Source organism: Podarcis pityusensis, assembly GCF_964106645.2.
Source record: "Podarcis pityusensis genome assembly, chromosome: 8".
Classification (NCBI taxonomy): Eukaryota; Metazoa; Chordata; class Lepidosauria; order Squamata; family Lacertidae; genus Podarcis; species Podarcis pityusensis.
In genome coordinates this window covers 78,468,655-78,493,510 of record NC_138033.1, presented here as the reverse complement: position 1 = coordinate 78,493,510, position 24,856 = coordinate 78,468,655, and the positions used below count along the sequence as shown (strand labels likewise).

General features: G+C 48.2%; 1 protein-coding gene across 5 annotated transcripts in view; it reads left to right on the top strand.

The window, feature by feature from the left end:
* Positions 1–24,856, top strand: part of UBR4 (ubiquitin protein ligase E3 component n-recognin 4) — a 145,675-nt gene that overhangs the window by 45,071 nt on the left and 75,748 nt on the right. For 2 of the 5 annotated variants that reach the window (XM_081017894.1, XM_081017893.1), the window contains exons 44-56: positions 251–408; positions 1,269–1,440; positions 2,386–2,602; positions 5,345–5,508; positions 6,644–6,860; positions 8,587–8,803; positions 11,465–11,497; positions 15,963–16,026; positions 17,650–17,784; positions 20,483–20,657; positions 21,541–21,681; positions 22,524–22,645; positions 23,647–23,758. In XM_081017894.1, the coding sequence (XP_080874020.1) occupies positions 251–408; positions 1,269–1,440; positions 2,386–2,602; positions 5,345–5,508; positions 6,644–6,860; positions 8,587–8,803; positions 11,465–11,497; positions 15,963–16,026; positions 17,650–17,784; positions 20,483–20,657; positions 21,541–21,681; positions 22,524–22,645; positions 23,647–23,758 (1,927 nt within the window). The remainder of the gene's footprint in view (positions 1–250; positions 409–1,268; positions 1,441–2,385; positions 2,603–5,344; positions 5,509–6,643; positions 6,861–8,586; positions 8,804–11,464; positions 11,498–15,962; positions 16,027–17,649; positions 17,785–20,482; positions 20,658–21,540; positions 21,682–22,523; positions 22,646–23,646; positions 23,759–24,856) is intronic. The other 3 variants (XM_081017895.1, XM_081017897.1, XM_081017896.1) reach the window with 3 other exon arrangements.

Here is a 24,856-nt window from a genome sequence, read left to right as displayed (position 1 = left end):
GCGCTTGCGGGTACTCCCTTGGCGACCCTTGGTCTTGCCACTGCATCACCCTTGACATCCTTTCCTCCCACAAGCAATTTGGCCTCAGGAGGGCTCGGCATCGCATGAACTTCCTCAAATGCCACATCTAAGCAGCGTTTGGGCCAGGGAGAGCATTTCCCAGTTTGCCTTCTTTTAGCCTTCAGAGTCCCAAGTCGCATCCAGAGGTTTTCAGGTCCCGACATGCCTCTTTTCTCCCTGTTCCCTGCAGGACAGCAACGGTCAGGTGGCCGGAGGCGGTGTTTCTGTCTACTATTCCCACGTCCTGCAGATGCTGTTCTTCAGCTACTGCCAAGGCAAGTCCTTTGCGGCCACCGTCAGCCGGGCCACGCTGGAAGTCATGCGCCTCTTCCCCATCAACGTCAAAAGGTGAGGCCAGCTCCCCCACCTCCTGCTCCTGTGGCATTTTGTGAGGTGGCTGTTGGGAACAACTTTCTATACAGTAGGCTGTGGAGCCTAGGGAATTGCTTTCTACTGAGCCAGACCACTGGTCCCCCTAGCTCAGTACAGTCTGCACTGACTGCCAGCTGCTCTCCTTAGTTTCAGGTGGGGAACATTCCCAGACATACCGAGGAGTGAGTCCATGGGGTTTTGAACTTGAGACTTCAGACATTCTTCCACCGAGCTATAACTCTTCCTTTAGAACACAGGAACATAGGAAAATGCCCTCTGCATTGTCTACACTGATTGACAGCAGCTCTCTAGAGTTTCAGACACGGCACATTCCCAGCTGTACCAGGAGATGCTGTGAGATATTGAATCTGGGACTTTCTGCTTGCAAGGCAGATGCTCTACTGCTGAGCTAGGACCCTCATACCATAGCTGCCTTATACTGAGGCAGACCATCAAGTTCAGTATTGCCTACACTGACTGGCAGTGGCTCTCCCTAGTTTCAGGCAGGGAACATTCCCTGATACAGTCATACCTCGGGTTAAATATGCTTCAGGTTGAGCGTTTTCAGGTTATGCTCCGCGGCGACCCGGAAGGAATGGAGCGTGTTACTTCGCTGCTCGCACATGCGCAGACGCTCAAAATGACATCATGCGCGGAAGCGGCGAAACGCTACCCGTGCACGCACAGTCGCGTGTTACATTCTACTCAGGATGTGAACAGGGCTCCGGAACGGATCCCATTCGCATCCAGAGGTACCACTGTATACTGAGGAGTGAGCCACCAGTCCACGGTTGCCTCTGCTTGTGATGCTAGACTGACTTTACCTACCCTTCCAGCTCCAACGGGGGCAGCAAGACCTCCCCAGCACTCTGCCAGTGGTCAGAGGTGATGAACCACCCTGGCCTGGTGTGCTGTGTGCAGCAGACGACCGGCGTCCCTCTGGTGGTGATGGTGAAGCCAGACACTTTCCTGATCCAGGAAATTAAAACCTTACCGGCTAAAGCAAAGGTCAGTGTGTTTGCTTTTTTGTCTTCAGACTCCTCCTCCCTTTGGGCAGTTTCCATAGGTGACAGGGGAAGCAAAAGGGGAGGGGGTTCTCTCAAGTCAGGGAGGAAGAAAAGAACAAGAGCACCCAGTAAACCGAGTAGAATTACAATGAATGGAAAATTGCACAGCCTGATAACATAAAAATGTAACATCAAATCAGCTTGCAGAGTCCTTGCAGAGGAGCACCGTGTTCCAAATGCTGTGTGTTAGCATAGGATTTTATTTGCCAGCTTGCTGGTGATTCTGTGAATCATGATTTTCTAGATGGGCTCCGTCACATTGTATTTGACACTGTTTTTGTAATATTTATACGTTCAGTTAGTGTATATATCTCTCAATTTCTTGCAATGGGTGGTGGACAGAGAAGCAGATCTAGCTGTCTTCTTACCTCCTCATCCCCATGTCTGTCTGTTTGTTTGTTTTAAACTTACTGAGTTCCATATTTCATTAAGTAGTTTAAATGCATATGAAGATCTGCGGAATGGTGCCACTTTGACTGATCATTTCCCTAGCCCCTTTTCCAAAGGCATCTCAGTGTGTTCAATGGCCCTAGTGAAGGTGCAGTCAATGTGCTGCCCCCCAGAAGTTGCTGGGCTATGACTCCCTTTCATCCCTGACTACTGACCATGATGCCTGGGACTGATGGGGGTTGGAGTCCCAATGACATCTGGAAAGCCACACAGATTCCCCATCCCAGAGATTCCACATCCCTGAACTAGACTGTCAATTACCTTTACTGTCTCTAGCTACCTCGTGTCACAGTTCTGACCATCACTTGCCTTTACTGCCCCTAGTTACCTTCTGTCGCAATGCTGCCTTGCTTTTCTGCACATTGCTATACTGGTTTATGCTCACCGTTGGAAATGTAAGGAGCTGCCTACCTTTCGTGTATCTTTGGCCTTCCAGATCCAAGACATGGTGGCCATCCGGCACACGGCCTGCAACGAGCAGCAGCGGACCACCATGATCCTCCTGTGCGAGGATGGCAGCCTGCGGATCTACATGGCCAACGTGGAGAACACGTCCTACTGGCTCCAACCCTCCCTCCAGCCCAGTAGCGTCATCAGCATCATGAAGCCCGTCCGCAAGCGCAAAGCGGCGGCCATCAGTAAGTCGCTGCAAGGTCAGATTGGCTAGGGACTGTGAAGTGGTGCATACACTCTCTGCATTGTGTTGTTTGGCTTACTTATCCGAATAATCTGATTTTTATTAATCATTACTACTACTTCTGTTATAATCACTATTGTTCCTTACTATGATTATGGGGTTGTTGTTTTTGTTTTCACTGCCATTGATACCCATGGATTTCATAGGCCTAATATTCTTCAGGAAACTGTATTATTCAGACGGACCGTTTTGAACCCGAGATTCTTTGCACAAACAGCCTTTATGGATGTGTTTCTGGGTCTCATTGTTTGTCTAGCAGTCTTGTGTTTCTAGGTGGTAATACCGCATTGCAATATTTTATATGAAAATGTGGCTTGAGAATACTCAAAGAAATAGAAGCAAATGAAATAGAGACTTCCCCCTACCTTTAAAGGGGCCTGCAGTCTAAAATTAAATTTAGTGTAGAAGATGAAGAGGAGGGAGAGATTAGGGATGAATGTTGGGGAAATGCTGTTACGTGTGTAGTTGAGTTTGACTGGAGTTTGAGATGAGGCCCAAAGTTTTGAGCTTGCAATAAAGGCTGTAGAATCATAGACGTGTACAGTTGGAAGGTTCCCTGAGGTCATTTATTTATTTATTGGATTTATGTCCTGCTCTTCCTCCAAGGACACAGGTGGCGCTGTGGGTTAAACCACACAGCCTAGGACTTGCCGATCAGAAGGTCGGCGGTTCGAATCCCCGCGATGGGGTGAGCTCCCGTTGCTCGGTCCCTGCTCCTGCCAACCTAGCAGTTCGAAAGCACGTCAAAGTGCAAGTAGACAAATAGATACCGCTTCAGCGGGAAGGTAAACGGCGTTTCCGTGCACTGCTCTGGTTCGCCAGAAGCGGCTTAGTCATGCTGGCCACATGACCCAGAAGCTGTACGCCGGCTCCCTCAGCCAATAAAGCGAGATGAGCGCCGCAACCCCAGAGTCGGTCACGACTGGACCTAATGGTCAGGGGTCCCTTTACCTTTACCTTTCCTCCAAGGAGCTCGAGGTGGTGTACATAATTTTGCCCCCCCCCCTTTTGTCCTCACAACAGCCCTGTGAGGTAGGTTCAGCTAAGAGGCAAGGACTCTCCCAAGGCTATCCTGTGGGCTTCAGGTAGTTTGAAGTCTGGTCTCCTGTTCTGACACTGCACAACATGGACTTTTGCTGGTGCTCTGAGGAAGGTATCTCAGGCAGGCCGAGAGAGGAAAGAGCATCATGTAGATTCAAGCGACTTGTTGCAAGCATTGTTGCTTTACTCCCAACACAGTCAGCTATAGCTGGTGGTTAAGTATGATGGGGGTTGGGAAGTCCATTGACATCTGGAGGGACACAGATGTTCCTCATCTCACCCTGGTCCACTGACCCAAAGGTGGTTTGTGGGAGTGGTTTGGTGCAGGTATACCAAATAAGGATGTCAAGAGCGCTAGAGGGATCAGTTCTAGTGCTTTATTGTAATAAAGAGTAAACTTGCGTAAGTCAGCCTGCCAGGCCTTGCTGTTACAGGCATGGAACAGACACCGCAGCAGTGAGAGGTTGCCATGACTTGTCTGCGACCAAGCAAACACTCGTCCAGCCTTTATGCACAAAGCAGCATACGTCAGTTTTCCCAGAACCTCCCATCACACCTGGTTGGTGAGATCATAGATGGCATAGAAGCTTCTTCCCACTCTGGGTCTAGAGCCCAGCATCCCAGTGCCTACAAATAAACACAGCATCAAAGCAAGCCAATTAGGGTATACCAAAGCAAGGAAAAAAATAAACATATGTGAGCTCAACTACCAATTATTTTCGGGGTTTTCTTGACTACCAGGATGGTGTTTGCAGGCCTTCCGGAACATTTCTCTTTTGTTCGAAATATGCATCCTGCTTGCTTGCTTGATTTTATTTTATTAGATGGGCAGCAAAAATGTTTCTTCTGATGGTTTTTAATATCTGTCTGGCCATCCTCTCTGTATACAGTTGGCCTGCTACTTACGCGAGGGTTCGGTTCCAAGGGTCTGCGCCCAAAATGGTGCAAAATTCGGGTACCACCTAAACTGGATTCTGGGTAGGTTGCAGGCGGGCCCTTCTCATGATCTTCGCAGAGAAAACCCACTGGGTGTGTGGGTGAGATGAAAATAAATGGAGAGTGGGGAATGACTGGTTTTCCTTGCTCTTCATTTATCTCCTTTCCCTGCTCCCCCCCCCCCCCCATGTCGTGTTTCGATCATGTATGTAAAGTGAGTGAAAGTTGCGGGCCCAGGATATATTTTTAAATGTATATACTGCATTTTGTCAATAAACCATAAGACGGTTTAAGTACAGTATAGAACATAACAAGCTATACACAAACACACACACATAATACCATAATATATAATAATATATAATATATATATAATATATAAATACTACTCATAATAACAAGCAATAAACAGTAATACATAATAAACATAAAGGATGCATACTAAGCAGCAGTGTCAGATTATACACAGTCAGTCTAGTGATTCACTCCACAACTCAAACCCCTGTAAACTTGCAGAGTCTCACAACAGGCACCCGAAAGTTTGAACTCTGCTCTTTTTGATTTTATATGATTTAGTGTTTTAAGCTTGATTCTGTGATGCAGTTTTGTGGAGCTGGTGGATGCTTATTGTGAGTTTAGAAATTACTTTATAAATGAAGAGTTCTTGACTTTAACTTTCGGTGTTTTTTATCTCTCCCCCCCCCCCCACTTCTTCCTCCAGCAACCCGCACCTCCACCCAGGTGAATTTCCCCATCGACTTCTTTGAGCACAACCAGCAGCTGACGGACGTGGAGTTTGGTGGCAATGACCTCCTGCAGGTCTACAACGCCCAGCAGATCAAGCATCGGCTCAACTCCACCGGCATGTATGTGGCCAACACCAAGGTAAGGCATCCTTGCAAGGACCGGCCTTCTGAAAGGAGGAGGAGCTTCTGGGCAGACAGGGAAGATCACTAGTCCAAGGTGCTCGGGGTGGTGCTGGCGGTCATCTCTGGCCCATTTATTTACTTATTCCATATAATTTTATACACCCCTTGTTTGAAAATAAACAAATCTCAAAATGCTTTAGCAATAAGAAATAGAAAGCACAATAATTTAAGGCATTCAAAACGATAAAATACCAAAAGCAGATTAAAAAACTTCCATCGACTTTGCAAATAAAAATGTTTTTGGGAGATGCCGGGAAGAGTACAGCAATTGTGCCTGCCAGGTGTCAATAGGCAGAGATTTCAATTGTAGGTGCTACCACACTCAAAAATTGAGTTCTTACGAACTTGGGACAGTTGTTATGTGACACATGGAGCAGTGCCAGTGCTGCCGATCGAAGCGTTCGAGTGGGCACATGTGGAGTAATGCAATCTCGTAGGTAAACTGGTCCCAAGTTGTTAAGGGCTTGGCCTGGCAGCAAATCAGCAACCAGTGCAGACCTCTGAGCACGAGATGTTCTATGCCAGCCTTTTCTCAACCTGTGGGTCCCCAGATGTTGTTAAACTACAACTCCCATCACCCCTAGCTAGCAAGGCCAGAGCTCAGGGATGATGGGAGTTGTAGTCCAACAACATCTGAGGACCAACAGGTTGAGATCCGCTTATGCCATGGGTAGGCAAACTAAGGCCCGGGGGCCGGATCCGGCCCAGTCACCTTCTAAATCCGGCCTGCGGACGGTCTGAGAATCAGCGTCTTTTTACGTGAGCAGAATGTGTCCTTAAAATGCATCTCTGTGTTATTTGTGGGGCATAGGAATTCGTTCATTCCCCCCCCCTTCAAAATATAGCCCGGCCCCCCACAAGGTCTGAGGGGCAGTGGACCGGCCCCCTGCTGAAAAAGTTTGCAGACCCCTGTTCTATGCTGACAAGGTTTCACTCCTGTTGGTGGTCACGCTGCAGCATTCTGCACTGACTGCAGCTTCTGGATCAAGCATGAGGGAAGCACCACGTAGATTACACTGCGGTAATCTAGGCCTTTCGCACTCTCTATTCCCCCTCCGCCTTCATGCATGGTGCCTTCCCCTCTCCCGCAGCCTGGCGGCTTCACCATCGAAGTGACCAACAACAACAGCACCATGGTGATGACCGGCATGAGGGTCCAGATCGGGACTCAGGCCATCGAGCGAGCCCCCTCCTACCTGGAGATCTTTGGCCGCACCATGCAGTTGAACCTCAGCCGGCCACGGTGGTTCGACTTCCCTTTCACCCGAGAGGAGGCCCTGCAGGCAGACAAGAAGCTGACCATCTTCGGTAAGATTCCCGAGGTTCCCCCCGTCCACGTTTTAAACTGTTGACTTTTGGTAATTTGTCTGTTTCCAGTTTCTCTGGCGGACACCACCAAGTGAGAGATCGTTGTGCTTCTGCTTTGCAGTGGACCCGCCACTTATGCAAGGGTTTGGTTCCAGAGGTCCACACTCAAAGCCAAAACCATGGAACCCCTAGAACACCCCCCCCCCCGGTACACAATCACCCCTACCTGTCCAGAGGGGGCCTTCCCTCTACCTTGCTTACTGGCCTCTGGGAGTGTCCCACCTCCTCCCCAAAGCCTCATAAGCAAGGCGGAGGGTTTAAAAAGCTTTTTCTGTGGTGGGTTTCCCCTGCTGCCCATTAATTAATTTATTTTTCGGCCATGTGCCTAAGGTTGTGATCACGCAAGAAGATTATGCATGAGTTGCGGGCCCGCTGTGTTTATTTATTGCATTTAATACACACACACACACACACACACACACACACGTGTTACCATCTTACAACATATAACATCATACACATGTAAAATAAAATATTGCACCCTAATCCTGAAGAGGGGAGTTTAGGCAATACATCCCAAACAGCATCCCGATAACATAATAAAAGGTCTTGTTGCGGATTTTCATTCCATTAGTCACACCTGTTGTTATGTTTAAGACAGCTTTATTTGGCTAAAACAGCAGGTGTTGGGGAATGAATTCCAAAGGCCTAAAGGGCAGGTCGGCTTTTTATAAGCAACAACTTCATCAGGCACAGCAAACAATAACATTCCAGGAACAGAGGAAGAACAAGGCCATAAACTCATTCATTAGTGTGAGCAAATCCCTTCACATGTCTTCATGGACACCTTGGGTATTCCCCCCCCCCCCCCCGAATCCTTTCTTAATATTTTCTTTTGCTCTGCATCTTAATTACCAGCAACTCCCTGTCTGTGCAGGGGTTGTGTTCCAGGTTATGGTACCCATAAACCGCCCCCCCCCCCATTATACCCCCATTCCTCCCTCTTGCGGGTCCAAAACAAACCATGTGTCAGCGGTTGCATGTCAATTGGACGTTCGCAAAATGGTCAGCCCCTTCCCCCGTATATAGCGATAGTTTATCTGCTACACTGTCCCAAACAAACTTTCATGTTTCATGCTGCAGCATTCTGCACTGACTGCAGCTTCTGGATCAAGCATGAGGGAAGCCCCACATAGAGTACATTGCAGTAATCTTGTCCTTTTGCACCTTTTGATATACAGTTTTGCGTTAAAATAAAGTTTTTACAGTGAGAGGGGAGTTGCCTGTTTTCATTTTTAGCCCTGTCTATAAGAAAGCTATACCAAACAGTTGCCAAAGAGTCTTTATTCTACAAGCCTTGCTCCAATTTTATTTTATTTGTCAATCCGCTCTACCCTGCCCCCCCCCCCCTTGGGCTATTTGCCATACTTTAGTTTATTGCATTTATACCTCATCTCCCAAGGGGCTCAAGGTGGCATACATGGTTCTCCCTCCCTCCTCATTTAATCTTCACAACCACCCTGTGAGGTTGGCTAGGCTGAGAGGCAGTGATTTGCCCAAGATTACCCCAGCAAGATTCATGGCTGAGGGGGTGGGGGTGGGGGTGGGATTTGAGCCCTGACCTCTCAGCTCATAGTCTGACACGCTAACTGCCACACCTTGCTGGCTCTCCCTGCCTTGCTTGAGAGGTACGGAAAAAAGCCATGGCTCTTTTCCTCTCTTGCAGTCGGGGCGTCTGTGGATCCCGCCGGCGTCACCATGCTAGACGCCATCAAAATCTATGGCAAGACGAAGGAGCAGTTTGGCTGGCCGGATGAGCCCCCAGAGGATTTCCCGTCAGCCTCAGTCAGCAACGTCTGCCCCCCCAACCTGAATCAGAGCAACGGAACTGGAGACACAGAATCGGCTACTCCGGCAGCTGCTAGCGGCACTGTTCTCGAGAGGTAAATCTTCAGAAACGTGTGTTCCTTTTTCAACTTACCACCCATCCTGTCTTCTTGCAGGTACCGTTTATAACTCCAGGAACGTAGGAGCAGTTTTGTGGTCTAGAACCCCTTTGGATTCTATAATAGAAGGTGTGTGTGGGGGGTCAGGGCAGTGCTTTTGCTCTGAGCAGGCTGGATCCTCATTTCCCCACCCTCCAGGCCAGCGTTTGGCAAATGGGTGTGATTACTCATATAATCAATCCTCTGATGTCCTAATGATGTCGGGAGATTGAACCCACCCACTGTATTGGGGGAAGAACCCTTTGCTCATCAGCTGATGGGTGTATGTGTGCTTAAATCTTCCTTTCTGTAAGGCTGAACTGCATCTAGGAGTTCCTTGCGAGGTTGTGGCGTGAGTGGACCAACTGAGCAAGATTTAGCCCCCCTCCCCAGCACTCAACAGCTGATGGGGATTAGATCCTGCTTTCTGCAGGAATCGATTGTGTATGCCACTTCACTGCAGGGAACCATGCAGAGCTGAAACCTGCCCTTCGCTCTGCTTGTCAGTTGGTGACATCTGGTGACTGACAGGTGGGTGTGGGTTTTTTGGTCCTACAGGCCAAATCTGAACTCCTGGCGGGCCCAGATTGGGACATAGGCTGGAGGTTCCCCTCCCTGCTGCAATGGCTGTATTGTTGTGTGTTTGCACGTGTACTGGATGAGTGGTGGCAGGGAACTTTACAAGAGCCCCCACCCCAGTGTCAGTTCATCCCTTACAGTGCACCATGTAAAGATCCTCTCCTGCTCCTCTGCCCTGGCAACGGAGGGGTTGTGGTGCCCAACATTCACCAGGCAAGTTCTGCACATCACCGCAGAAACGTCTCTCCATCTCTTCCTCCCTTTCCTCATTTTTCAGTCAGTCTCTTTCTAGGGAGACTCTGCCATGCAGCTTTGAGGGAGAGGATGGGGATGAAAAGAAAGAACGAGGAATTAAAACTGTTGTCCCTAGAGGGCAGCAGTGCTCTAGGACAGGGGTTTGGCAACATGGTGTCCTCAAGGCATTGTTGGACTTCAGCTCCCATCATCCTCCCTGCCAGTTGGCCTGTGCTAGCTGGCTGAGACTGATGGGAGTTGAAGTCCACCAACCACTAGACAGCACCACTTGCTTTTGAGACTCAACTCCCTTGTTCTCTCTCTCTCTGTGATTGGGAGGGTGGAGATGGAAGTGGCAGGCATGGCAGGAGAGGACAGAGTTGGGGTGGCCATCTGGAGCCAAAAAATACATATTTCGGGAGGAGAAAAATCATCTGTGAGGCCAAACCAGCCTCAATGTGTGCATGTTTCTTATTTTTGCTAGAACCTGTGTGGCCTGCTAGCATTGTGTGCTAAAAACAAGCATGGTGGTGTTGGGCAGAAAAAAACAACAGGGTTGGCTTTTGCCGCCCAACTCCTCAAGGGCCTCTTGAGTCTCCTAAGTCCATGATTGGTCAGAGAAGAATGGAGGGAGGAAACAGTAGAAGGAAAGCACGGAGCTGGACCTCGGTGTGATGGAGTCGGTGGGGGACAGGGGAAAGTAGGTGCGGAGCAAATGGATACCCTTTGTAGTTCCTGGAGAGCAACAAGGCAGCAAACCACCTTTTGGGTTTGGGAAACGTGTGAAGGACTCGTGGCTCAGAGTGTAGGATGGATACACACACTCAGTGACGGACACTGACATCCATTGACTAACTCCCATTCAATGACTGCTGCCCAATCATAGAATCATAGAGTTGGAAGAGACCACAAGGGCCATCGAGTCCAACCCCCTGCCAAGCAGGAATCACTGACACACAATCGCTGACACATGGCTACTACACGGTTGTGTATATGTCCCGCAGTTGTTGTATCTTAAATTAAAAATGTGAAATTCTTGCGCTGAGGAAAGCTCAGTTCTGTGAACCGCCAAAATAACTTAATTTTAGTCAGTCTGCCAATATTTCCTCTGTTCTTGTGCAACTTTAGTTCTGCAAGCAATCTTTAGCCACTAAAAAATCGTGTTTAGAGTCCAACCCCCCCCCCCGAACACAAACATTACCTCTCAGATTTTAGCAGCCGTTACCTGCTGACATTCAAGTGCATTTCCACACATATGAGGACTAGACACTTAAAGGAAAACAGCAATATGAAATCTTGAGATTCTGAGGAAGCTGAGTTCTGTGATCTGTTTCGCTTATTGTAGGCCCTTCTGCACATATGCAGAATTGCGGCTTACGCATGTCCCATAACTGTTAAACCCCGTTGGAAATACGAGCAGTGTGTGAGGTGCTGTAGAATTTGCCCTTGCCTTCTATAGCACAGAGCATCACCTTTGGCTGGGGGTAGGGGATGCAGAGGGGAGGCTTGGGGGTGCCTCTCAGACTGGCCATTTCCTGCTCATTCTCTTCTCAGGCCTCCTCTTAATTCCTTACAGCTAGTAAAGTAACTGTTGCTTGAAATTGTTTCTGACCTTAGCCCCACTTCTCTCTCTCCTCAAACACTTTCATTTAATTTGCCTGTTTCTCTTCCCTCCCCCTATAATTTTTTTGGTATGGTTTGCTTAGGACGTGTTTCTTCGATATTTTTCTGTGAGCTTCATATCTTTTTTTATTTATACGTGTATATACATATATATATTTTCCTTTTCCTTTGCTTCCCCCAAAGTTCTGAAACTGAGTCCTTAACCACCCTGGACCGGTTAGTATACTATCTTTTGTTTTCTCTCTCTCTCTGTGCACGAATGATTTTTTGCTTTATTACTTGTGTGTGTAAGACAATAACAGCACATTGCTTTGATTTCTGTTGGTTGGTGTTTTCTTTTTTAAAAGCGCGTGTGCATAAAGCATAGATAATCTTGAAAAAGTGACCTTCATGCTGCTTTTTTTTACATTAGGACCTCTTGCATGGCAGATCAGCCAACCAAGAAACCCAAGCAAAATTGAACTGAGCTGCTTGTATCTTCTCCCGCTCGGCTTTCCCCCTCAATCTCTCTCCCCCTGCTCCTTTTGACTACTGATTGGGAGAGATCTGCTAATCCTTGTCGGCAGCTAAATGCATTTAATTATTTTTAAAAATATTACACGTTGCTCCCCTCCCCCCGCCCAGGAATAAAGCCTGTCTGAACCAGCCTTGCAACAGAGGCCTGAGGCACACATAACACTAAGCTATGGTTTGCTGAACAAAACCATGGTTTGTTCAGTTTAAACTATGGTTTGTTCTGCCTGTAGTTAAGATAACTATGGTTCATTAATCCATGGCTTGGTGTTACATGTGAACCCAGCCCAGCAGTTTAATTCTGGCTTAACTATGATTAAAGGTCACTCATTAACCGGGGATTGTAGTTGTTTTACAAACCTTAGTGAATGTTAACCGTAGCTTTGCCTTACAAGCAAACCCCAGACCTCCTACTTAACTGTTGGTAAGGGAGTTGTAACTTCCACAAAGCTACAGAGCCATGAATGAAGAGCAGGGGGCAGGGGACCAAAGTGCTCTCAAGGTTTGGCTGCTCTTGCTGGTGCTTTCTAACTCTTCTGCGACGTTGCAAACTGATGTTCAAGAGATCTGCCCGATGCCTCAGCTTCAGCTTGTCAACCATGGTTATTCCTAGCCATGGTTTAGCATTATGGGCAGGGCAAGCCCATAAAAGCTACATTTTAAAAAAAATAAATCAGTATTACATCTCCAATAAAACCTGTTCAAACATTCCAAACATTCCATAACCCAGCCTCCAATCTCAGCAAATGGAACATAACTTACTTGCAAGAAATCAGTCTTTTAGTCTGACCTGTTCTCTTGCACTCCCTGCCTGTTGATAGTAGGCAGGCACCTTTGTTTCACTGTTTATGATCCTCAAGAAGCTTGGTGTTTGTGACCCAGGAGAGGACCTTCCTCTGGGGGAACCACTCCCCACTGAGCTGCGCCTGGTGCCTTCCCTGTACAGCTTTCGGCGAATCCCGAGACGCATCCATTTGCCCTTGCCTTTGACACTTGAGACGTGTGTGTTTTTGGGTTTTCTAATTTCTAATTTTCAGGTGGGTGTGTATCCGCCCTGAGACTTTCAGGTGAAGGGCGGATCATAAATCTTAACAACAACAGCAATAATAGCACCCAGATATACCATTGGGGATCGGGATGCGGGTGGCGCTGTGGGTTAAACCACAGAGCCTAGGACTTGCCGAACAGAAGGTCGGCAGTTCGAATCCCCGCAACGGGGTGAGCTCCTGTTGCTCGGTCCCTGCTCTTGCCAACCTAGCAGTTCGAAAGCACGTCAAAGTGCAAGTAGATAAATAGGTACCGCTCCGGCGGGAAGGTAAACGGCGTTTTCATGCGCTGCTCTGGTTCACCAGAAGCGGCTTAGTCATGCTGGCCACATGACCCGGAAGCTGTACGCCGGCTCCCTTGGCCAATAAAGCAAGATGAGCGCCACAAGCCCAGAGTCGGTCACGACTGGACCTAATGGTCAGGGGTCCCTTATACCATTGGGGATTGGACCTGGGACCTTCTGCATGCAAAGCAGGTACTCTGCCACTGAGCTCCATCTCTGGCCACTTCAGCTAGCAGCTCCCTTGCCTGAACTTCTGGTCTGTCTCATCTTCCCTCTCCCTCCTCCCTCCACCCCTCGCTTATCTCGTGCTGCTTCTGCATGGACCAAAGAAGCATACATCTTCGTGGGCAGGGCGGCCGTTGGGTTTGCAAGCTCTGGAGCAATGTGGCAACATGAAATAGAGCCACTAATGTAATCACTGTTTAAGAGTTTTCCCCATTGTGCAATCGGTGTGCGTAGCACAACGAAGAACAGCGTGGGTCTGTGGGTCCAAGGAGCTTACAGTCTGAAAGCAGACACAATGGAGATGGGAGAAGAAGGGGAGGATAATGCTGGCAAGGGGAAGGAGAGGCAGTCATATCCGTTACAAGTACTTGGGCTGCACCAAGGAAGCCGCTTCCCTTGTGGACTAGCATCTTGTCAAATCCTGAAAAGTCTGCTGCAGCGGTACTGGGGCTCGGCGTGGGCAGTTCCACAAGAACACTGAAAGAGCGTTGGTTGGATTAAGGGTTAAACTCCGTGTCAGTCCTGCTCAGAATAGACCCACTAAAATTAATGGGCATTGCCGACTGATTTCAGTGGGTCTGCTATGCATAGGACTTACTGTATTTTTCGCTCTATAAGACACACCAGACCACAAGACTTTTTGTTTTTGGAGAGGAAAACAAGAAAAAAAAAATCTGAATCTCAGAAGCCAGAACAGCAAGAGGGATCGCTGGGCAGTGAAAGCAGCAATCCCTCTTGCTGTTCTGGCTTCTGGGATAGCTGCGCAGCCTGCATTCGCTCCATAAGACACACACACATTTCCCCTTACTTTTTAGGAGGGAAAAAGTGAGTCTTATAGAGCAAAAAATACGGTAGTTGGATTACAATCCAGTCTCTTGCATTTGGTTATCTCCGCTCATTCATGAAACTCACTGGGTGACCTTGGGCCAGTCGCTGCCTCTCAGCCTAACCTACTTCACAGGGTTGCTGTGGGGATTAAATGAGGGGTGGGGAAAACTGCATATGCTCTTTGGAGGGAATAGATGGCATATAAATGCGATAAATAAATGTACCCATTCTTCTGACAGGAAGACAAAATAGGGAAGTATTATAATTTTGTGTGTTATAATTCTAGGGCCCAGGGCTTAAAGATTATTGTTATTTTCTTAAATGAAGTTGTTGCCAAAAAAGCGGGGGGGGGGGGGAATACTTGTTGAATATTTGTGTGTGACGGCTGCTGGAATCTCAGAAGCCACATTTGGGTTGTGTGCATCTCCAGATCGCATCTCCAGATCACTTCTACCTCGGGTTTGTCAGAGCTGCATGAGCTTCCAGGAAGCTTGATTTAATTTTTCTTGGGAAGTGTTTCCGGTCCTCCTTGTCTTCTCGATGAATTCTCAACCATTTTCTTCCCCACAACTAAAAGCACCCAGTGGTGCTAGCTTTTCCTTGTTGTGGAGTTGCTCCTGGACCCCCTGATTATTTTAGTTGCCCACTTCTGCACCCTTTCCTCCAGTTCTATGACATCCCCCTTTTTTTCTCTTTTGAGATGGGGCAGCCAGAACTGCCCCCATAACTGCATTCTTTAGTTGTCTTTCCAGCCTGAACGTGGGAAGCTACCTTATACTGAGTCAGACCCTTGGCCCACCTAGCTCAGTATTGCCTGGCACTGACTGGCAGCAATGGCTCTCCAGGATCTTAAGCAGAATTTTCTCCCAGCCCTACCTGGAAATGCCTTGCAAAGCAGGTGCTCTACCACTGAGCTACCACCCTTCCCATAATGCAATGGGATGCTCTTTTTTTCCGAGTTAAAAAATAAATAAATTGTGGAAGTGACGTTTCCTCTCTACAGGCAACCAGGTGGGTGATTGCTTGCATCCTGGAGAGATTTAAGGTTTTTTTTTGCCAGAGATGTGCCAGATCTGGGCTTTTTTGAGTGCTGTTCCTCACCGTCTGCCGTCCAGGTTTGCTGAAAAATATGTTATCATATTCTGCATTTTTTGACGGGGGAGAGTGACCTCTTTGGGAACAGCAAACGCCCCCTAAAGCCCCTCTGAGCAGCCTCTTTATATGGCTTTTCCTAACCCCCCTTCTCCGCAAAAGTACATGTCACGCCACCCCTTGATCTGCACCGCACGTGTGTGCGCTTCTCAGAGCAGAAGAGGGGGGAGGCGTGCTGATGAATCAGTCCTGTCAATGCCATCCAAGTTATCCCTGCTGCAGGCTGTGTAAGGAGAAACGTTCTTATCCTCTTTGGGGAGAGAAAAGCCTCTCTTTCTCCCCCCACCCCACCCTCCCCATGGATTTGCAGAAGCGGCCCTAAGTTTTTTCTCTGAGCGGGAGCCAGGTTTAACTCTCTGGTCTGCAGCACAATGAATGAGATATGCACGATGCCTGTGGCAGTATTTTTTATTTTATTTTTTTACATTTATCTTGCTGCGATTCCTTTCTCTCTTTCGGTGGCGCCGGCAAGGGACTTGGCATCTCTTAGCGCTCCCTCTCTCCCTCCCTCTCTCTTTCTGAGCCACCCAGAGCTGCTGCTTGCCATGAAGCAAAGAAATAAATAAATCTTAAGGAGTCTTGCCTTTTTTTTCTCTGAAACCAGCTTTCTCCTTCGTTTTTTACCCCCTCCAGGCTAGTAGTCAGTTCTTTAGAAGCTCTGGAAAGCTGCTTTGCCGTCGGACCAGTCAACGAGAAGGCAAGTAACTTTTCTTGAGGTTTTGGGAACGTTGCGGGTTTAGCTTTGGGGCGGGGAGGGCGGGAGGCGGATGCACAGCAAAGGGGATCAGCCACCCTCTAAGCCCTGATCTCCCCTCCACCCACCCACCCCAAAAGTGTTCTTATTTGCTGATTTGACTTTGATGCCGCTGGAAGCGGAGATCTGTCAGGAAAGCTGCCTAGCCAAAAAAGAGGGAGAAAAGGGGTTTTTTTGGAGCTGGGTTTGAAAGCCAGTGTTCACTTCTCTGATCACTGCCAGCAGGGAGACATTTGTTCCTGCACCAGAGGGGGTTTTTTGTGGGGGACGGTGGGCTTGTAGGAAACCTGGGCTTGCTGGGTCAGACTTTACTGCTGCACTCCAAATGTCTGGTCTCCATCATGGCTCATTTGGGAGACTTTATAGCAAAGGTGGAGGGCCTTTCTGGCCCTGGGGGCCAGATCTTTATCTAATACCCTACAGGATAACCTTGACAGCCGTTTGACCCGCCCCCTGCCAACTCTGCAGTTCCGGGACAGGCGGGCCGGACCACCCACCTATCATCTCACTTGACAGCATTATGCCCTTTGGAGGAAGATAGTGACCAAGCAGGATTGAACTCCCCGCCCATCAGCTGGTGTGTTTTGTGCAAAGATCCCATGAAGAACCAGTGTACATACCTGAGCTAAGCAAGATTGAACACCCGCCCTCAGCAGATGGGCCAGGGGCATAGGCATTGCTGGGGGGATAGCTCCCCCCCCAGAAAAATCCTTTAAAAGTATTAAAAGGCATTAAAAATACTCAATTCTTTAGGGGTTGGTTATGCACACTGGTTCCCCATGGAGAACATGCACAGCTGAACCAAGCAGGATTTAACTCTCCCTCGTTCCCGACCGCTGGGGTTACATCACCCCATTGACAAATGGATATAGCTTAAGGAAAACTGGAGCCCCATGGGCCAGAGGCACCGACCCTGCTTTATTTGGTTGTTGACATTCAGGCCTTCCAGGGTCCCAAAGTACTGTATTTTTCGCTCTATAGGACGCACCGGACCATAGGACGCACCTTGTTTTAGAGGGGGAGAACAAGAAAAAAATAATTCTCTCCCTCTCTGCTCAGCACCCCTTCAGCGAAGTGGCCGGAGAAACGGAGCCCCTTCCATTTCTCCTCCCACTTGGCTGAAGGGGCACTGCGCAGCTCTCCCTCTCTGCTGAAGCCAGGAGAGTCTTGCTCTCCTGGCTTCAGTGAAAGGAACCTGAAGCCTTCGGACCACAGCGCAAGTTCCCACTGCGCTCCGAAGGCTTCAGGTTCCTTTCGCTGAAGCCGGAGGGAGCGCTCCCTCCGCGCTTCGGAGGCTTCACGTTGCTATCGCTGAAGCCAAGGAGCCAGCATTCGCTCCCTAGGACGCAAACACATTTCCCCCTAATTTTTGGAGGGGAAAAAGTGCGTCCTATAGAGCGAAAAATACGGTAAGCTTCCAAAGAGCCGTGTTGTTGTTTTTTGTCTACAGCCAACTTTATGGGACTGTTTCCTCTTGTTTCCTGCCTTTCTGCCTGATGATGCTTTTGGGGGGAAACTCCCAACATCAAAGGCACCGCTAGCCCAGTTTCTGTGCCCCATTTACAGGAGAAGAGCAAGGCTGCCGCTCAAGAGTTGGCTACCATGCTTCTGTCGACGCCAGCGCCCTCCAGCGTCCAGCAGCAGACCAAGAGCCTCCTGGCCAGCCTCCACACCAGCCGCTCGGCCTACCACAACCACAAGGTAAAGCTAACAGAGCCATCTTGGTTCCCCCACCACACAAACCTTTGGGGTTCCATGTCCCAGACGCCAGTGGCTTCCCTGAGTTTCCCATCCTCGACGGATTTATTTTTGGCTTTCTTGTGTCTCAGATAAACCCTTGCGCCTCCCTGTAGATGCTGCCGAGGGGTCTGGGGTGGCTTTCAGGAGCTGTTCCCTTGAGGCCTCACTGTCTGCAGCTGGGGAGAAGGAAGGGTCTGTACAGTGGTACCTCAGGTTAAGTACTTAATTCGTTCCGGAGGTCTGTACTTAACCTGAAACTGTTCTTAACCTGAAGCACCACTTTATCTGATGGGGCCTCCTGCTGCTGCTGCGCCGCCGGAGCCCGATTTCTGTTCTCATCCTGAAGCAAAGTTCTTAACCTGAAGCACTATTTCTGGGTTAGCGGAGTGTGTAACCTGAAGCGTATGTAACCTAAAGCATATGTAACCTGAGGTACCACTGTATGTTCCAAAACAGAGGTAGCCCCTGCCCTGCTGCTGTCCTGATGCTGCTGAACTTACATCACCCAAACCATTGACATCTGTCAACTTTTCCCTTTTTTTAAGGGAAATTCCCTTATTCCGAATAGGATTCCTTGCAAGAAAAGGGGAAAGTGGACAGCTATGATCTGGGGGGGGGGGGGGGAATACCACAATTGGCTGTCCCTGTCCTGGAACAACTCCCCGCAGATTCACACAAGTAGTGGTGGCAGGTGTGGAGGAAAACGAAGCCTTCACTTTGTGATTAGGGCAACAGAGTTCAAGACAAGGCAATTGTGTTGGAGAAGAGACCCTCACCAGCATTACTCCCGTCTGAACTGATCAACATGGCGTTCTTCTCCCATATACAATGCTTAACTGCTTTTGAAATGTTAACACGACCTGGTTAATAAGAAAGCACAATGAACTAGCTTTGCAGGGAAAACAACAACAAGCAACCCTCAAACATTCCTTGCTTCCTTCACCCTTTCTCTCCCACCCTCATGCTGACTCTCTTTTACACTCTGAGGGACATGTGGCCTTAAGAGAGAAGTAGGCTTGGGCTTATTACAGGCCCAGGTCCTTGAGACCCCAGACCTATCCATTTTGCTTCCACTAGCAGCCTCACTGAAGGGACGCGGGTGGCGCTGTGGGTTAAACCACAGAGACTAGGATTTGCAGTTCAGAAGGTCAGCGGTTCGAATCCCCGTGATGGGGTGAGCTCCCGTTGCTCGGTCCCTGCTCCTGCCAACCTAGCAGTTCAAAAGCACGTCAAAGTGCAAGTAGGTAAATAGGTACCACTCCAGCAGGAAGGTAAACGGCGTTTCTGTGCGCTGCTCTGGTTCGCCAGAAGCGGCTTAGTCATGCTGGCCACATGACCCGGAAGCTGTACGCCGGCTCCCTCGGCCAGTAAAGCGAGATGAGCGCCGCAACCCCAGAGTCGTCCACGACTGGACCTAATGGTCAGGGGTCCCTTTACCTTTACCTTTAGCAGCCTCACTGAGGTACCCTCAAGCAGTTTGTGAGGAACTCCCAGGAATTCCCCCAGAAACCTTCTGCTGATAACACAGTACTGATAATAACCAGAATGAAGGGGACAGAGTGCTCCAGAATGGATCCTGCTGCTGTGGGGAGGAAGAACTACAGCTGGGGGGGGGGGGAGTCTCCTCCAGTGGATTCTTGTCTCTGGCCTTCCCTGTGAACTGTCTCGGGTTAACCTCCCCCCGCAGTTCAAGTGTACTGCTCAGAACAAGGTGGATGTTTGGTCTCTTGCTCAGTCTGGTATTAGCTTCTGAGCCTTCCTGTCCTCTGTCCTCTTTCTATTTAAAAATTGATTAAGAAACAAAAGTGCAAGCATAACAGGAAGAAAACAAAGAATCAGAGATTTAAACCGTAAAGCACCACAGGCTGGAAGGCTGTGCAAAGTTACAGCTCAGCTCCAAAGGGATAATAAAGTATTAACTCATACAAAGATTCATTTTACAAATAATAAAGATTTATAAAAATAGAAGTACTCTCCACCTGTGTGTTCCTTTATAGACCTTTATTCTCAATAATATAGTCTTAAGTGAGCCATACATTTGCATATACTGGTGACACTGAATGACTGTGTGCCTCAAATAGTCATTTGAATGCTGTCTTTTAGATACTTTAAGTTTGTGAGATACCTTTCCAAGAAGGGCAAACGGTTTTGTTTTTTAAAAATAATGACAATAATAACAATAACAATAATAATGCTTTATTGTTCATTTTCTACATATATACAACACATAGTCATCTTCATTTTGATAAATCCGGTAATTATATCACAAGAGATACATACAGTTTCAACTATGTGCTTTCTACACGAACCTATGACTTCCCACCCTCTCCATGTTTCCTTTATATTACTTAACCATTGTTAGTTTATAAAAAATCTTTTTTCTATTTTGATATCATTTTCCATCATATGTATTATTTACAGAAATCATTCAAAGGCAACTACCGTGTTTAAGTTACAGCTACTTTTCAAATCGTTTTTGAAGTTATCCCATTCTAGAATGAACTCCTGTCTGGGTTTATCTCCCATTCTTTCTGAAAGGGAGGCTAATTCTGCATATTCTGTCAATTTGAGTAACCATTCCACTCTGGTAGGGAGTTTATCATTTTTCCAATATGTCGCAATAAGCACTCTTATTGGGCAAACTGTTCTCTCTTTGTAGGATCAGGCTCTGCTGAGCAAAGCCATCCAGTATCTGACGGCTTCAAGCAAAGAGGGGAAGGACCTTGACCCGGAAGTGTTCCAGAGGCTGGTCATCACTGCCCGCTCCATCGCCATCATGAGGCCCAATAACTTGGTCCACTTCACAGAGTCAAAGCTGCCTCAGCTGGAAGCAGGTGCATCAAGCTCCCTTCTGCTCCCCTTCCTTTTGCCATTTTTGTTCATGCGTTGGCTTCTCGTTCAAATTTCTGACCTCGTGGTAGTAATGAATTGTATTTGTTCAGCTATAAACCATCACAAAGCAACATTGCATTCAAAACAGAACCACAGATTTGGCTCCTAATTTTGTGGCAGAGAAACATGCAAGGTTGCATAGCTTTCCTCATCCAATAGTGAAAAGCACGCTAGATCATGTGGTGCAACAAAAAATTTCCTGTGGCTAAACTTGGGACAGATATTTTCCACAAGGATCTTGTATAAAGGGCTCTGGGTAACATAGTGAACGTTGCTGTTTTACAAAGAGTACAGAAATGCCGTTCCAAGTGTAATTCTTACAGCATTCATAGCGAATTGGTGAAGACTGTTATTCCAGCAGGCCTTTGAGAACTGACTGTTTTAAGGGAAGGGCCTTTCAAATAGCGCTATGCTGTTTTTACTTATTTTAGTAGGTTTGTTTTTTACATTGTTTTAATTGCATTATAGTTAAATTACTTCTAAACTATTATCTATTCATTTTTTTTAGCTCTCTGCATTTTATCTGTGTTTTAGTTTTTGTACTATGCTTTGAGTCCTGGCACTGGGAAAAAGACACGGGCTGATGATGTTGTTGATGACGATAATGATAATGATAATAAAAGCAATTTTTGTCAGAGCCAAAGTAGTTAACTCCAGATAGTTAGCATTCTGATAGTCTTAAGAGAGGAATAACATATTTCTGGCTTGCTCCATGGGATCCTTTGGGTGGTCTGTTTTTGACATAGTTAAAACCAAACAAACCTGCAGCTAACTAACTAGCTAGCTAACTAACTCTCTTTCTTTTTCTTTTAAAACAACATTCAGAAGGAGGTGAAGAAGCTCAGGAGACCCAGAAGAACGCCGAAGGAGAAGGATGCACTTTTATTACTCAGCTGGTCAACCATTTCTGGAAGCTGCATGCCTCAAAGCCCAAGAACGCCTTCTTGGCCCCTGCTTGCTTGCCAGGTACTCACTTTCTATCTTTAAAACTTTCTTGAGTCGCTTGTTCCTGAGCTCACCTGCAGGGTGAGCAAACAAGGAACTCAGAAAGAAATGCAGGAAGCTGCCTTACACCAAATCAACCAATTTAGCCTGCCACGGGGGCGTGGGGTGCCAAGAGGGGCAGACAAAGAAGAGAAGTCAGGGGAAGGGAAACAGTTTTTGTCCCAAGCGCTGCAGCCCCTTTTGAGGAGGACTTTCTGGAGAGGGGTGGGAAATGTCCAGAGGCAAAAAGTAGGTGTAGCAATGAATGTGAATTTTACCTTTGCCTAATAGACTGCCTTCCAGCTGGGCAAAGGCAGAGGTTTCTGTGCAGACAAGACAGACAGACAGACAGACACACACACACACACACACACACACACTTACGTCCTCCATCCATGCAAGCAAAGAGGCATTATCACAGTTCAAGCCAGGCAAAAGCACTTGCAGAGGGTGCGGAATGGGGCCAGTGAGTGGGAATGGCCTTGGGAAGAAGCCCAAGGGCCAGATGGAGAAGCCTGGGGGGCCATAGTTTCCTCACTCTTGCTTCAGGTCCAGCATACAAATGCCCTGGGCTGTTGAAGGAGGCCTTGAGTGCTCCATCCCTCCTCTCCTAGCCCCCAACAGACTAGTGGAACAAAACTGCAGGCTAATAACTTCCTTTGTGGGCTTTATTAACCAGGTGGAATTGGTCTGTGCCATCAGATCAGCGACTGCAGCACCTTTCCCCTCTTGTTCCTGTGGGCAAAAAAAGTAAAAGATGCAAAACACCTCAACACATCAATTCCTAAAAACAAAATCCCTCCTCCTTTCTTTCCCCGCCTTAGGCTTGACCCACGTGGAAGCCACCGTCAACGCTCTTGTGGACATAATCCATGGCTATTGCACCTGTGAGCTGGACTGCATCAACACGGCCTCCAAAATCTACATGCAGATGTTGCTGTGCCCGGTACAACTCTGAGCCGCTTTGGGTTGGGGGCAGGGTGGCGGGAGGAAGGGAGAGATGCCTGCGTGCAGCCAAATCCATTTACTCTGGCTCTTCTGAGGCTCCATCACTCTGCAGAGAGACTGGAGACCCCTGGGCTTGAAAGGCTTCTTCTGCCCTTTCATACGCTGCCTGCTGTTCATCATCTGCATGCCTGGGGATTTGGGGAATGGTGTCATCTGATGACGCATAGCAGTCTCTCCCCCTCTCACCTGAATCAGGAGAACCTCCACCACCAGAGAAGAACGCAGGAAATGGCCTTATGCAGAGTCAGGCCCTTCGTCCATGTAGCCTAGTGTTTTCTGCACTGACTGGCAGTGGCTTCAGGCTGGGTATCTCTCCCTTCCTTACCTGGATGAATGTGAGAGTTTTTCTCCCTTTCCTTAACAATGAAGCAAGATTGTAGCCCTTGTAGTTGCAAATGAAGAGTAGAATTAAACAGGTGCAAATGAAGCTGCCTTATACTGAGTCAGACCATTGGCCCATCTAGCTTAGTATTGCCCGCACTGACTGGCAGCAACTCTCCCAGGAGTCTCTCCCAGCCCTACCTGAAGATGCTGGTGATTGAACCTGTGACCTTTTGCATTCAAGGCAGGTGCTCTGCTGCTGAGCGACTGCTCTTTCTATCTATCGAGAGGACATATCCACATAACTCCTTTGTAGACGTAGCTCACAGGCTAGAGCATATCAAGCTGCTCTTAATGTTGTATTTTAAACGCTGGCAACCTGTCCTGGGACCTTACGGTGAAGGGTGGATAATGAATCAAATTATGATTATTAATGGTGGTGGTGGTGCTTTCCGGGGGACATCAAGCAGCAGGTTTCATCTCCAGTCAAAAGAATTTTGGAAGCCGGTCTGGGGAAGATCCTAGCCAGAGATCATCGGTGCCATGCTGTTTCAACGGCTGCATGGAACTATGGCAGGGGAATGACACAGGCCGACTTTTGCTTTGCTTGCTATCCAGGATCCGGCTGTGAGCTTCTCCTGCAAGCAAGCTTTGATCCGTGTGTTGAGGCCCAGGAACAAGCGGAGGCACGTGACACTGCCCTCGTCTCCTCGGAGCAACACCCCGATGGGTAACTAGTACTTGGTTTTTGGCTAACACGGATGTGCTGGAGGAGTTCCCCTCTTGTGGGGCCTGTGCCATATGAAACCCTAGTTTAAAATCCCCCCGCAAGCTGACCCGCAGTCAGAATGTCAGAATTTTGGTACTAGGCAAGATCCCAAGAGAGCAACTGTGCATCCTACAGAGATGCATGTGGCTGGGATTGGAGCTTCCTAATTTGTACCTCCTTTCCTACACCTGAAATTCCATAGCACAGGTGGAGAACCGTTTTATGCCCAAGGGCCACAATCCGTTCCAGGCAACCTTCTGAGGGCCAGATGCAAAAGTGGTTGGAGCAAAAAATGTAAATCATGCATTTGTACAATAGACTAGCTTCTAAACACACACAGTCCCCTATCAACCCTCCATCCAGACAAGCAAGGGGATTATTATCAGAGTTCAATGATGCATCTTGTTGTCTTGGTCCCACGGAAACCAGTTTTACAAAGTAGTTGACCGATGAATCCCATTGCCTTTCAATAGTAAAGGTAAAGGGACCCCTGACCATTAGGTCCAGTCGTGGCCGACTCTGGGGTTGCGGCGCTCATCTCACTTTATTGGCCAAGGGAGCTGGCATACATCTTCCGGGTCATGTGGCCAGCATGACTAAGCCTCTTCTGGCGAACCAGAGCAGCACACGGAAACACAGTTTACCTTTCTGCCATAGCGGTACCTATTTATCTACTTGCACTGCATGCTTTTGAACTGCTAGGTTGGCAGGAGCAGGGACCGAGCAACGTGAGCTCACCTTGTCGCGGGGATTCAAACTGCCGTCCTTCTGATCGGCAAGTCCTAGGCTCTGTGGTTTCACCCACAGCGCCACCCACGTCCCTCTACTTTCAATAGTACTCGGTCACAAATAGCTTTAATTGGATTGGGGCCAGTGTGTTTAAAAGGCAGCAGTTAGGAAGTGGAACGGTCATATGCAGAGGGCCACATTCTGCTCTCCCAGCCTGAGGCTGACATGCATAAGACTGTACCGCCCAGTAGGGGTCGTGGCTATGCAAGAGTGTCAGCTCACTTGGTGGGGGAGCCGACTGCACATCCAAGGCCTCCAATCCTGGCTGCA